We start from the raw sequence: 12863 nt of genomic DNA, 5'->3' as shown, positions 1-12863 counted from the left end.
TGGGGTAATAAAGTAGAGCTGTTCAGTTCCTATTTTAGCTTGAACTTTCTAGCAAGAGATTATTTGTTCCACCAGCAATCATAAAAAGCAAGATTCTAGCTGACGCTTAATAGAAATTTAAGGAACATATGCTAACATTGTATTAATAAAAAAATTCAAGATTACATGGACTGTATCATACGTTCCTGATATCTCTTTTCTCTCCACATCCCCCCATTGCATTTCGGTCTGCCATTCAGACTCTTGTCTTTCTCCTTTTTCTTGCCTGATCCTTTCCAATCCATCTTTTCTGCAACTTTGGGCCACAGCACCTTTTCCCTCTGAATTTTGATTTTACTGTTTCAGCAAACCATATAAGTTTCAAGAACAACCAAAAATATGCTTTTTTACTCCCCTTATCCCCATTCTTCTTCCTAGCCTCTGTACTTTTTCCTAAAACAAAGTGAACTAGTAGTTCTGAAAATGAGCCTTGTGAGTTAATAGCTTTCTTTACTGGTGAAACATAAATTACAGCTATTTTCCTGGTTTTCTTTTGCAAAGGAGATAGGCAGAAGAAATATCTGCTATATTTTGTAGAAAATTAAACTGAAGATAAACATAGATTGTTCTCAAAATGAGAGATTTTGTATCTCTCCCTAAATGAAAATTTCTCACTCTTGAGCTCAATGATATATTATGTATCTGAGAAATCACCTCATAAAAGAAGTTCTTCAACAACATAAGTCATTAAATCAAACAAGTTTTCTTGGAGTGTTTTTTTTTGTTCTTTTTTAATACTGGGTATGACATAATGGACTTACAGATATTTCCAATTTCATAATGGACAATTTTACATAAACAGTTCACATTAGTTATTTTAACTTTTCAGCTACTAGACATTCATTCTTTCAGATTTTCATACAAGATGGTTAAGATATTGTTCCATGATTTTCTTGAACTACTTGGGAATGAGGAAACTGGATGTGGATACTTCTGGTATCTTCATTTACATTTGTCATTAAAATTGATCTTCAGCGCTTCCCAACATTTGTAGTAATTCTTATCCAAGCTGGTTTTCAGCCCCCACTTGGTCACAGCCAAGCTAAGGGAAGATTCAAACATGAAGGCCTTGGGAAAAAAACAGAAGGCATTTTGCAAGAATAAATAGAGCAGTATTTGGTTTGAATGAAATGGACAAAAAAAAAATACTGCTTTGCCTATTGTACACTATTTTAACTGATTAAGTCATGTTATTGCTATTTTGCTTTTATCATATGTTGGTGCTCATGTTATCATTTGGCTTGTTATATTTTATATCATTTTGCAGAGAATTTAGATTTTAATATGAAATAAAACATTAGAAAAACTAGGAATTATTGAGCTGATTGTCAAATATTTAGTTTATGAACGTATCTTAACTAAAACAAGTTTAGCAGGAAGTGCTAGTGTACAGTGAAATGGGCTATTTTATCAGCTAATTGGACAACAAGCATTCATGTGAGAATTGCAAAGATTTGTAGTTTTGTAGCAGAGTTTAAAATTGTAACAGGAAATATTTTTCTTTAACAAATTTGATGCTTAGAATGTCTTAGTGTTTTACAGTAAAAGTGATACATACAATCAGAGTTAAAGCCAGACATGCTGAACTAAACTATTAAAACACTTTTTACAAATATGTATTTAGGGTCTTATGAAACAGAGCAAATTGTTGGTTTCCTCAGCTGAGCACAAAATGAGGAATAGAGGCAGATTTCCTCATTTGAACTCAGCAACTAGCTGTGTTTCCATTCTTGCATACAGTTCTCATCAGGATTGTCAACACAACTGCCACTATATATTTTTCCCCATCTTAATATTCCAATTAGTTATGAGATTATAAGCTTTGTTTTTTAAAAAAAAGTCGGAGAAAAGAAAAGTCTCTCAGTTCCAGTGTGGGCAGGATGAGTCCCTGCAGGTTTTACTCTGCTCCCCACTGCCAACTAGGTGGTGCTCATCTCCATTTCAAGGGCCACTGAGCCAGTACTGTCCAAAGACATTTCTGTGGTCACATGGCCAGCATGACATCATGGAATTTACTCACATCTACTCATATCTACTCATTTGCCTGCTTTTTAACTGCTAGATGGGCAGGAGCTGGGGCTGGAGCTGGGGCAAGTAACACGAGTCACACTGTCACATGGCACTCAGGTCTTAAATCGGGTTGTCAGCTTACCAGCAAACAAGTCCTGCATCCTAACCACTGAGATAGCATAGATAGCTGTCAGCCCCATCGGAGCTCGGTTTGGAGGAGGAGGAGTTGGAACCGGTAGCGTCTAACGGGGATGGCACATCCCCCTTGGCATGTTTGGGAGGCTAGGGACTGGGGACAATGCTGTCCCAGGCCCCTTGGACATTGGGGGAGGTGGTCAACTGGATGGAGAGCTGCTTGCCCTCCTAGACATAGGGGAGGATGGGCTGCTGATAGGCAGTGGTGCTGACAAGCTGCAGATCCCCTCTGATGAGGAACAGCTGCCTCCCCCACTCAAGCCAAGGGCACGGCGAATGGAGCGTTGGCAAGCTCAGAGAAGGACTATGACGTTCCTCAGGAAAAGGTGACCCCATCCCCCCTGACAAGAAACACCTGGAGTGGATTGACCTAAGGAGAAGCCATGGGGAGTTAGTCTTTGCCAGGAACAAATTTGTTTCCGCTTACACTTCCCCAGCTTTGACTAATGCCTTTTGCCTTTCCTATCCTTGAGGACTGCCTTTTGCTTTGTATCTTGCCTTTGCCCTGAGGACTGTCTGCTGCTTTGTCTTTGCCTTGTGGACCACAATTTGCCTCATTGGCTCAGCCGGGTGGACTGGACCTGGTCTGTGTGGACTTTTTTGTTATATGCAGGCTGTTGTTTGCGGGACTGGGGTGCCTGTTTTCAGGATAGTGTGGGGTAGAACCTTACTGGTTGTTGGGTAGCCATTTGTTGGAACATTTACTTAGAGCAATAAAGGACTCTCTAGAGGCCTGCCTTGCCTTGACCACCTGCGTCCTAACAGCAACTTCCACGCTAATGTGAAAATCCTTAGATTTTCCAAACACTTACCATAGTTCCCTCTGCAATTTTCTCAGGCTCTTGCTTGCTTGTGCTGGCCTTCTTAAAACATTCAGCATCTGGTCCATGCGGTATCATCATGCTGTGCAGAGTGGCTCCTCCTGGTAAAAATCCTTCTTCCTTTGCTTCATAATTCCCTTTGATCAAGCCCATAAATTCACTCATACAGTTTCCTGTGGATTTTTTTTTTAAAAAAGGTTGATCAAATTTATTGAGATTTGATCAATTAAATTGAGGTAGCTTAAGCCTGGCACGAGTTTGAAACATAAAGAAGACCACTACAGATTTGGTATTTAGCATTTAGTCGTATAGAACCAGAACTGTCCAAAGTCCCACTGGATGTTATTTTTAGAACAAGCAAACAGCAGGGTATCCTTCCCTCCCTTCACTTTAGTATATACTGTATTTCCAAGAATTGGAATTTGCAGCCCTTTATCAGGGATCTTTCAAACATCTGGCCTAGTTATTAAATTTTGTTAGTAAGTCTTCTGTATCTTCAAATTCAGATAAAACTCAACTTATAACACTAACTGAGTCTGGAATTACAGCTGAAAATTGTTGGGTTGTAAATCAAGGCAGCACATGATTAGATTTGAAATTACAACAATATTTTTACAGTTCTTAAATGAATTTTGTTGTTAAGCAAATCCATTTCTCCCAATAGCTCTTTTTGCTAGAAACTGGAAGTAAATGCCAGAAAGTGGTAGAAAATGTCACGTAATTGTGGAGCACTGTAAATGGCTATTAAGGAGAGGCAGCTGCCAAGCTTCCCAAATGCATATGTGTGTGTACGGCTGATATAACTGAAAATGAGTCATAAGTAGCTTTGGTGTAGGACAGGGGTGTCAAACTCTTGATGACACGACACATATTGCAACTTTTTCCCCCTTTACTAAAACGGGTGGGCATGGCCAGCATGGGATGCATGCGGCCCATAGGCCACGAGTTTGACACCCCTGTTCTTAGGACTGAGCAATAAATTAATTGCTTTGGTATAAGCAATAAAACAGCTTAACTGGAACTTAACACACAGCCCTGATTCTTTGTTCCTAACATATGAGATGGTCTGTCGTAACTGAGCAATTGTTAAGTGACTGTAAGTCAGGGGCTATCTATGTGAAATTACATAGCAAAAACGACATACATACTGTGATAATAAGGTGGACGGAAAGTGTTGTTGGCCACGGCCCAGCGAGGTGGAAATATAACAAAATCTGCAATTGCCACTCCAGGACGGGTTGATTTTGCAGTTAAGACAGTAAAGATGGAAGGATCCTTTTAAAAAGTGGGATGGGGGAAATTGGCCATTATTAAAATAATCATGCTAATCTGAAAAAATCAATTACATTTAAGGCAAATTTAAAGTCATAACCGCAAATCATAATTCTTTTATTTCCATGTAAATTACAAAACTGAAACTTATAATTTATTTGAGGCTTCCTGAAATCAGAAGTCTGCTTTGTTTAATTCAAAAGGACTAACCAAAGTACTCTAAGATCAGAACTAAGACCTAACAAGAACTTACTGCATGATCAAAAGCCACAGAATTTATGACCATGAAATTGCTGAGATTGTACTTGTATGGTGTGTAATTCCCATGCCAAGCCACAACGTTGAAGGGAGAGCAGTTCTGTAAGATTAAACAACACAGCTACCTTAAGACATGGAAAGTATCTGATATCCAAAACCACATTAAAAAAATATCACACTGGGGGCGGGAGAGTTCAGGAGCTGACAACATAGATAAAGCATATAGTAAATTTATAATACAAATTACCATTACAATAAAGCTATAATGAAATACAGCAGCAACACCCGCATTTTCCACTTTTTCCAAAGGGACTCCACCTTGGGAGTGTAACATTTGTATTTTCTTTAAAAGCATTATCTGCCAGTAATGGTCCTCATCCATTGGTAATTGACCAGCAGAAGCAAACTGGAAAACCAGCAACTCGTTTCGCTGACTCCCATGGTTCCAATAAAGCTGCAATAAAAGTAACTTGGTTCTAAATGTTAATAAAACAAAGGAGATTATTGTAGATTTTAGAAAGAGACGGCATAGTCATACTCCACTCAGTATCAAGGATACAGCTGTAGAGATGGTCAACAGTATTAAATATCTGGGGCTGCGGATTACTAACAATCTGAATTGGTCTCTCCACATGTCATCCTTAGTGAAGCGTGCAAACCAGCACCTGCATTCCCTGCATCGAATGAGGAGAGCAGATCTTTCTCCTTCTGTCCTGGCCACTTTTTACACAGGCAAAATTGAGAGCGTTTTAACAAGCTGCATCATTGTTTGGTTTGGTGGCCTCAGATAGAAGGGCCATACAGAGAGTGGTAAAGACAGCCGAGAAGATTATTACAGATTAAACGCTCTGCCTGCAATCTTTTTCAGATTACAGATTAAGAGTTGGAAGGGAACTCTTAAGTCATCTTGTTCAACCCCCTGCCCAAACAGGAGACTCTACACCATTTCTGGCAGATGGCAGTCCAGTCTTTTCTTGAAAGCTGCAAGGGATGAAGCTCCCACAACTTCTGAAGGAAGTTATATTATTATAGGAAGCTTGCTTCCTGTTATTCAGGATACTGCTTATAAATGCAATGTGCTTAGAGGTCAAAGCATTGTTATAGACCCCATACACCCACTTTATGGTCTGTTTCTGTTGCTCCCCTCTGGGAGGAGATTTCTAAGCATTTCTAGCAGGACTACCAGATTCTGCAACAGCTTCGTTCCCTATGCCATCTGTCTGGTAAACTTACAAGATGTGTTTCTCTCGCCATGTACAGATATACATCTGAACTAGACTGTTGTTTCTCTGTGTCACATAATATATGTGTGTAATTTTGTATTTATTTATTTGTTTATTTATTTATTTATGTTTATATTGGAGGTGATGACCCTTTGAGAGCTGTATGCAAATAAATTTCATTTTAATATATGCCAAGTAGCGTACATTCAAAGTGACAATAACGTTATTCTAAGTTCCACAACTTCTGCCTAAGTAATTATGGGTGGGATCTTAAGCAGCATGCAGAAAACTTTAGCACAGTAAGGCAGATAAACTACTAACTATTAATTTAGGAGATATAGGATTACCATTTAGTTCTATTTGTATTTTCTGATCTTTAAGGTCACACATTTTAATAATTTAAATACCATTTATCAAACTTGTATGTCACTTGACTACCAACAAGTCATTGATTTTTCATTTTTGTTTTCTATTTGTTATGGATAGGTACATCAAGCACTCTTTATTTTGCCATGCAGCATGCGCACATCCTCATCTAAAGTAAGATTACTAGAAATAGAACAATGTTCACCGTTTTTGGTCAATTCCTGAGAACTACAGAAGTATCCAACCCCAAAGCACAAATTCATAAAACAAGACAAAGGGGCTTTCTTTGAGTAAGATGGGCTGTTTAGAAAACAAAATATAAATAGATAATTCACAGTTAAGTAATGAGTATGCCCAGCAGCCTTCAAATGTTGGGTGTTTGCTGAAAAGAAAACAGAATATTGAGGGAAAGCAGAGCACCCTGCTTGAAGATAATAATCAGAGCATTTGTGGTAAGAGATAGATGGACTTCAGTATTTTGTTGTAAAACTCATATCTAATTTCTGATTGACAAAAATAGAGTAATGATTAATGCAAAGATGCATAAATACAGGAAAAAATAAGTAGTAAAAGTGTCAATAGAATTTATTTGTAGGAAAAGATAATTTATTTCAATGTACCTAGACACCCATCTCACTTATGTGTGTGACTAGAATCATGGAGCTGGGACATGAAGCCAGGTGGCCAGGTCCTATTCAGTGCAGCAATACATATTAAAGCATCTTAAACTTAGACAGACACAGACAGATTTGAACACATTCAGCAAAAGGGAACCCACCACTGGAATAACTGGTTGCACTATCATACAGATAGACTTCAATTTGAGTCCAAAATTTCCATTGCTAAGCAAGAGAGTGTTTAAGTAAGTTTTGCCCATTCTACTACCTTTCTTGTCAGAGACGTTAAATGAATCACTGAATTTTAAAGTTAGTACTGGTAACATGGTTGTAAAAAGATTTGGTTTCTCTATTGACTTTCTTGTAAGAAACTTGCAAAAGGTGATCACATGAACCTAGGATAGTGCAACCATCATCATTAAATATATTCCTCTTCCATCATTGATGCTATTCCAGTTATACTAGCTCTTTCTGCAGTTAGTCACAGATTCTGTTTTAAACTTGACTTGCACCTGATCTGAATCCCCTGCTTTTACTATTAATTACGGAATGTTAAATGTTATAAAAGCAAGCACTTCAATTTCCCTGAATAAAATATACTGTGTGGGAAAGGCCTTATATTTTTCTATCAGTTAAATGTATGGTTTTGACATTTTTGTTCCTCCACCCAAAAAATGAATTTCAGTGTTGAATTCCAGAAGTGTTCATCTTTGTTTCAAGTTAAAAAGTGTTTTGAAAAAACATTCACTTGTTTTGAAGAAAAGCCTAGTTGTGGGCTAGGTTAATATCTGAACCTCTCCAAACTAATTTTTAATGAAATTCTTAATTCTCTAAATTCTAACTTCCCACCTGTTTTGCCTCAAAGAGTTTCCCTTGGTACTTGGTGATCACTGTGTAACCGTCAGCTGTTTGGCCATCTTCATACCAGGCAACGGGCACAAGGAAGTCTCGTGGATTAGCTAAGCCATTGGCTCCTAAAAAAAAAACATAAAGGCTTTGTAACTATTTGTATATTTGAAATTTGAGATCAATCTAATCATTGTCACCTGATAGTTTACCATTAGACAAACTAAAAACACAACTTCAATTAAAGAATAAAATAAAAAATAAAAAAATCATGAAAATTAGTCAACTGCAAGGTCTAAAATTCAAATAAAATTCATATAAAACTATATGAATTACAATACAGTTAGTAGCCAGTTTAAAATTCAGGAAAATAAGTCTTATTTTAGTTTGAAGACCAGTTAATCCACCCAGGAGAGGGCATTCCATAAATAGGGTGCTCCTACAGAAAATCTCTCCCCTACTAAGAGGACCTCACTAGATAATCTTAAAGTCCAGTTAAGGGTTTTACAAGAAAAGGAGGCCCATTGGGTAAATTGATTCTAAGCCTTATAGGCCTTTAAAGGTCAAAACCAGCATTTTGGCTCCAAAACAGCCAGCCAATCTAGATGGCAAAAAATGGGATAGTACATTCACATTAGCCAATCCCAATGAGCAACCTAGTTGCTGTATTTTGAACTAACAGAAGTTTTCAGTTCATTTTCATAGAAAGGCCCGCATACAAAGCTCTGTGGAATATTTTTTAATATGTTTAACATTGAATCAGAATCTGGCTTCATTAACTTTAAATGCATTATTCTATGCCTTCCACTCTGGAACAAGAGAAAACATTTTTCTGCATTACACCCTTGTATAAGACATAAGACATGCATTCAAATATTGCAAGAGTACAATCATATCCACGCTTGGTTATCTTTTTTGAAGGCTAAACATACCAACCACCTTCCATAATCCCCAATCATCCTTTTTGCCTTTATCTGAATTATCCTAATTTCTTGAATTCTTGTTAAAACATGTCACAACTGGGCAGAATACTCAAATGGAGTCTGATCAATGCACAATACATTGGAAGTATTACCTTCTATGAATTGAAAATTATACTTTAAAAACTGCTCGTGCAACATAAAATTGCATTTATATTTTGCAACTATATCACATTGATTTCAGTGTACAATCAACAGTTTTCATTCTGTTGCTTTAGCCCAGTGTTTCTCAAACTTGGCGACTTTAAGTCCTGTGGACTTCAACTCCCAGAATTCCCCAGCCAGCTATGCCAAGTCGCCAAGTTTGAGAAACACTGATTTAGCCCAATCTTTATGTACATGGTTATGAAATGTATTCCTGTTTTCAAGGATATGAAACAATCCATATCTGTCATTCTCAAATTTGATATGCATTCCTTTTACTATCTTAGTCAAGTAATTAATGGAAATACTGAAATAATGGATTCGACTCTTCCTTGTGATGGCCCATTCAATTTCTCAAAATTCATGGGGAACTTTTGAAGATAAGGGACATTTGCGGTCTAGTCATTTGACATGAGAGAGTGCTATTGATGACTTTTATTCTATCACATCCAGAAGTTCTATGGCAGTGGTTGCATGGAGGCAATCCAAGTACATCCTTTCCCGTTAGTGAGTTTTGTGCTTCCCTATGCACCGTCTTTCCTTCTGATTGAAGAAATATATGCATTTTTAAAATATATTTGTGATTTCATATTTTTATACTTACAGAGATATGTGTGCATATAGAAGGGAAGTACAGGTAGTCTTCATTTAATAACTGTTGCTAAGAAACCATTGCTAAGCAATGTGACAGAAACAAAAAAAAAATCATAGACCAGTGGTGGGTTTCCAAATTTTTTACTACTGGTTCACGTGCGCAGAAGCATCCAGGCAGGTGGGCGGAGCCTCCCGCCACCACTACTACCGGTTCGCCCAATCTGGGTCGAACGGGTAGCAACCCATCTCTGATATAGAATATGGTAACTTGGATGGCAGTTCTTGTGGTTCTGGTTGCGATCGTTAAGCAAATTACACATGGTCATTAAGTGTGATGTCACATGGCCACAACACATGACTGAGACTTCCTGACAGCTTCCCCATTGACACTGCTCCTCAGAAGCAGAAGGTTGCAAATGGTGATCTTGACAGAGGGACACTGATAATCATAATTGAGCACCAAAAGAGTCCTTGTTCAGTGCTGTCTTTGAATGGTTGTTTTAACTGTACAGGAATTTATTTCTAGCTATATGTTCATAATAAAAATGGTTTTTGATTGTTTCAACTTCTTTATTGTCCTCTCTCTTAGAGATGTGGAAAATAATATAGAGTAAAAGTGTGGTTGGTTGCAAGAGAAATCAATTGGAAGAAACTGGAGAATGAATTCTGAGAAATTGCAGCAATGTTGGCACACTGAAGAACTGAAAGAACTATAAATGTGCTATTCAGTGCATAATATCATCATGTACATCTTTCTTCCCCAAAGGCTATTTAAATTGCTATTCTCAAAATTCCCAGCCAGCAGCAAAAGCATTACAGTTATGTTACGATTAATACCAGTGGTTGTTTTCTCAATGCCTTTATTAGCGCTATGAAAGACTGAGATACTCATCCATTTCTTTGCACTAGGTTTAATATCCTCCATACCTTGGGGCAGAACTTTACACTTTTTTTTTTTTTGCTGTCATGAATCATTTTTCACCCAGTTCCACATGTCTTATGGGTAAAAATATAAATGCATGTTAGGAGTGTTAAATAAATGTATATTATTAGACAGTCCTAATAAGAAAAATGATATAATTATTTTTGGAAGCAGAAATAGTATTAAGTATATTTACCAATAGGTCCTAGATCAGGTAACTCAAAATGTACACCATATATTTCTAGGATATAGCCTCGAGTTTCTCCAAATACTTCCACATTAAAACGCATTCCTTTCTAAGGTGGAGACAAAATACAAATGTAAATATTAGGACTGATTATTATTGTTCCAAATAAAAATACACTATCAGAGAATATATCAAATTCCAACTTATATCCATTAAATTCTTCCTGAAAACACTGCATTGCATTAAAGTACCAAAAAAGATCTATTAAAGGTAGCCTTGAGATAAAGCTATCTTTGTTTATCAGGTGGTGGAGGTATTTTTACAAAAGCATCTGAATTTCTGTGATATTACAAAAATGTGTAGCTATTTATTTATTTTGTTTCTATGTTATCATTCCTGGAGGCTGTCATAAAATAGTAACTCCCAAACCCCAAGAGCATAGATATAATAATGATAAAATCAAGAAAGAGAAAAACTAGATGATACAAACATCACTTATCCTATCCTCCATGGCAATTTTCCTAAAATCTCACAGGAATGAAGGGTACCATCTCTCTTCCAGGAGGGAGTTCCAAAGTGAGGTGGTATCAACTGAAAATGCACTTTCCTTTTTGGAAGCCTTCCAATTTAATAACTCATGTTTCTTCTATTTTTCTCCTATTAAAATTGTTTTGAGATGATAACTTATGAACCCTGAGTGCTCTCCCCTGAAAATTTTGCAGTGAAATTTTCCACTGTCTATACAAAGAATATTTATCTTAATTTGACAAATGTGCTAATTTCTGAGTTGATTGTGAATAACTGTAAGTCACCCGAAGCAGGAACAAAGACTGCAATATAAAGAGGTTCCCCTCAAAGCAGGCAGGCACTTTGCTCAAACTTAGATTCAGCTGTTATGAGAAAGCAAGAAGATATTTGTGCCTATGTTATGCTTAGAGTGGTGGTAAAAAAAGCAAAGTCTTGACAGATACATGGAATTTATTTTTCTTCCTAGCATTTTCCCACAAATGCAGGGTCCAGTTTTTTCAGATCAACCAAGTATTGATCCAGTAGTTTAAAAAGGAATGGCCAGCTGGCTTGTCACCTAAGCTTTATGTCATGGACTGAGAGAGTACTGGCCCAAAATTATCCAGGGGACTTATATGCCTAAGGTGGGATGATTGAACATTTCCTGATTTTTACCTTGCTTTAACGAATAGACCAAACTGGCTCTTATACATACATATGTATACATCCGTGTTTGTGTGAGAGATAGAGGGGGGGAGGGGGGGAGAGAGAGGGAGAATGAATAAATATGTGGGATATTTCTAAAATGATGTACTATTAGTCTTGCACATTATCAGAAGAAAATATATACTTAACATATTAAAAACTTACACATGGGTATACAATCACATCTTTTTAGAAAAAGCATAACAAGCAGGCTTTTTTTTTAAAGCCATGGAATAAATTCAAACATGGATATACATCAGTGTTCATCTGTCCATTTCCCTCAGGAGTTATGAGGTGAAGAGTGAAGACTAGGCATGATGGCTCTAGTGCTTACCTGAATGACACAGATCTCATTCGGCTCCACTAGCAGCTTGCCAAACTCTGTAGTGATGAGCAGTTTCCCTTGCTGTGGTACTGGATGAAGAAAATGCAAGCACAGAATTCTATTTGTTTACCCAAGATAATATTGTGATTCTGCCCAATTAACATTTCAGTTTGTAAAAGAAACAACAGTATACAAACTTTCAGAGTAATAGTTCGCAACTCACCGATCAGAAAGTCTCCATCAGAATTACAAAAACATCTATATTGAAAAAAAAAAACACAAGTGATTACACAATTTGGGGGAATATATTATGAACTCTAGATTCCAAAGTCATAATCTGAAGAAAGTTCCAATGCTTGTCCAGAGAGGAATTATATCCGCCAGCTCTTCATTCCATTCTAGTCATTCACAGAACTGTCTTCAGTCTGCTATTTCTTCCCCGGAAGGTCGATAAAACTTAATTTTCAAGCAAATTCTTACAAAAAACCCCATGCTAATGTATGCCTTTCATTTTTCTACTACATGTTGTTTGGGGTTCACATATAGCTGCCAATCCTTGATTTCTGAATTACCGCGTATCAGTAACTTCCCATCTAAAGGTTAAAAAGGTCTCATGTAACCTTTAAGGAGGTTAAAATCCATTAATCAGGCAACAAGGTTTAGTAATTTGGGAATCCCCCCTTCCTGTGCAAAATATTAATCCTTCTTAGCAGACTACTCATCAGTTTCCTGGTTCTATTGCTAGACAATTTGCTTTTCTTTTTACAAAGTGAAATTCCAACATTTCCAGCAAGGTCAATTGCTTGATCTGGTGATACATAGATTTTTAAAAATTCTCTTGTCAAATAGATT

The 12863-nt window shown here is 37.1% G+C and overlaps 1 protein-coding gene across 1 annotated transcript in view; it reads right to left on the bottom strand.

Moving 5' to 3' along the window:
* Nucleotides 1-740: 740 nt before the first annotated feature.
* The window catches only part of HGD (homogentisate 1,2-dioxygenase), a 28895-nt gene continuing 16772 nt past the window's right edge, over nt 741-12863 (bottom strand). Inside the window, exons 7-14 of the mRNA XM_081941672.1 lie at nt 12235-12269; nt 12021-12100; nt 10484-10583; nt 7651-7775; nt 4591-4695; nt 4214-4340; nt 3057-3238; nt 741-1107 (exon numbers count right to left, since the gene is read on the bottom strand). Coding sequence (XP_081797798.1) covers nt 982-1107; nt 3057-3238; nt 4214-4340; nt 4591-4695; nt 7651-7775; nt 10484-10583; nt 12021-12100; nt 12235-12269 — 880 coding nt within the window. The 3' untranslated portion in view covers nt 741-981. The remainder of the gene's footprint in view (nt 1108-3056; nt 3239-4213; nt 4341-4590; nt 4696-7650; nt 7776-10483; nt 10584-12020; nt 12101-12234; nt 12270-12863) is intronic.

This window comes from Natrix helvetica, assembly GCF_964273705.1.
Source record: "Natrix helvetica genome assembly, chromosome: 2".
NCBI lineage: Eukaryota > Metazoa > Chordata > Lepidosauria > Squamata > Natricidae > Natrix > Natrix helvetica.
This window is presented reverse-complemented; position numbering and strand designations above follow the sequence as displayed.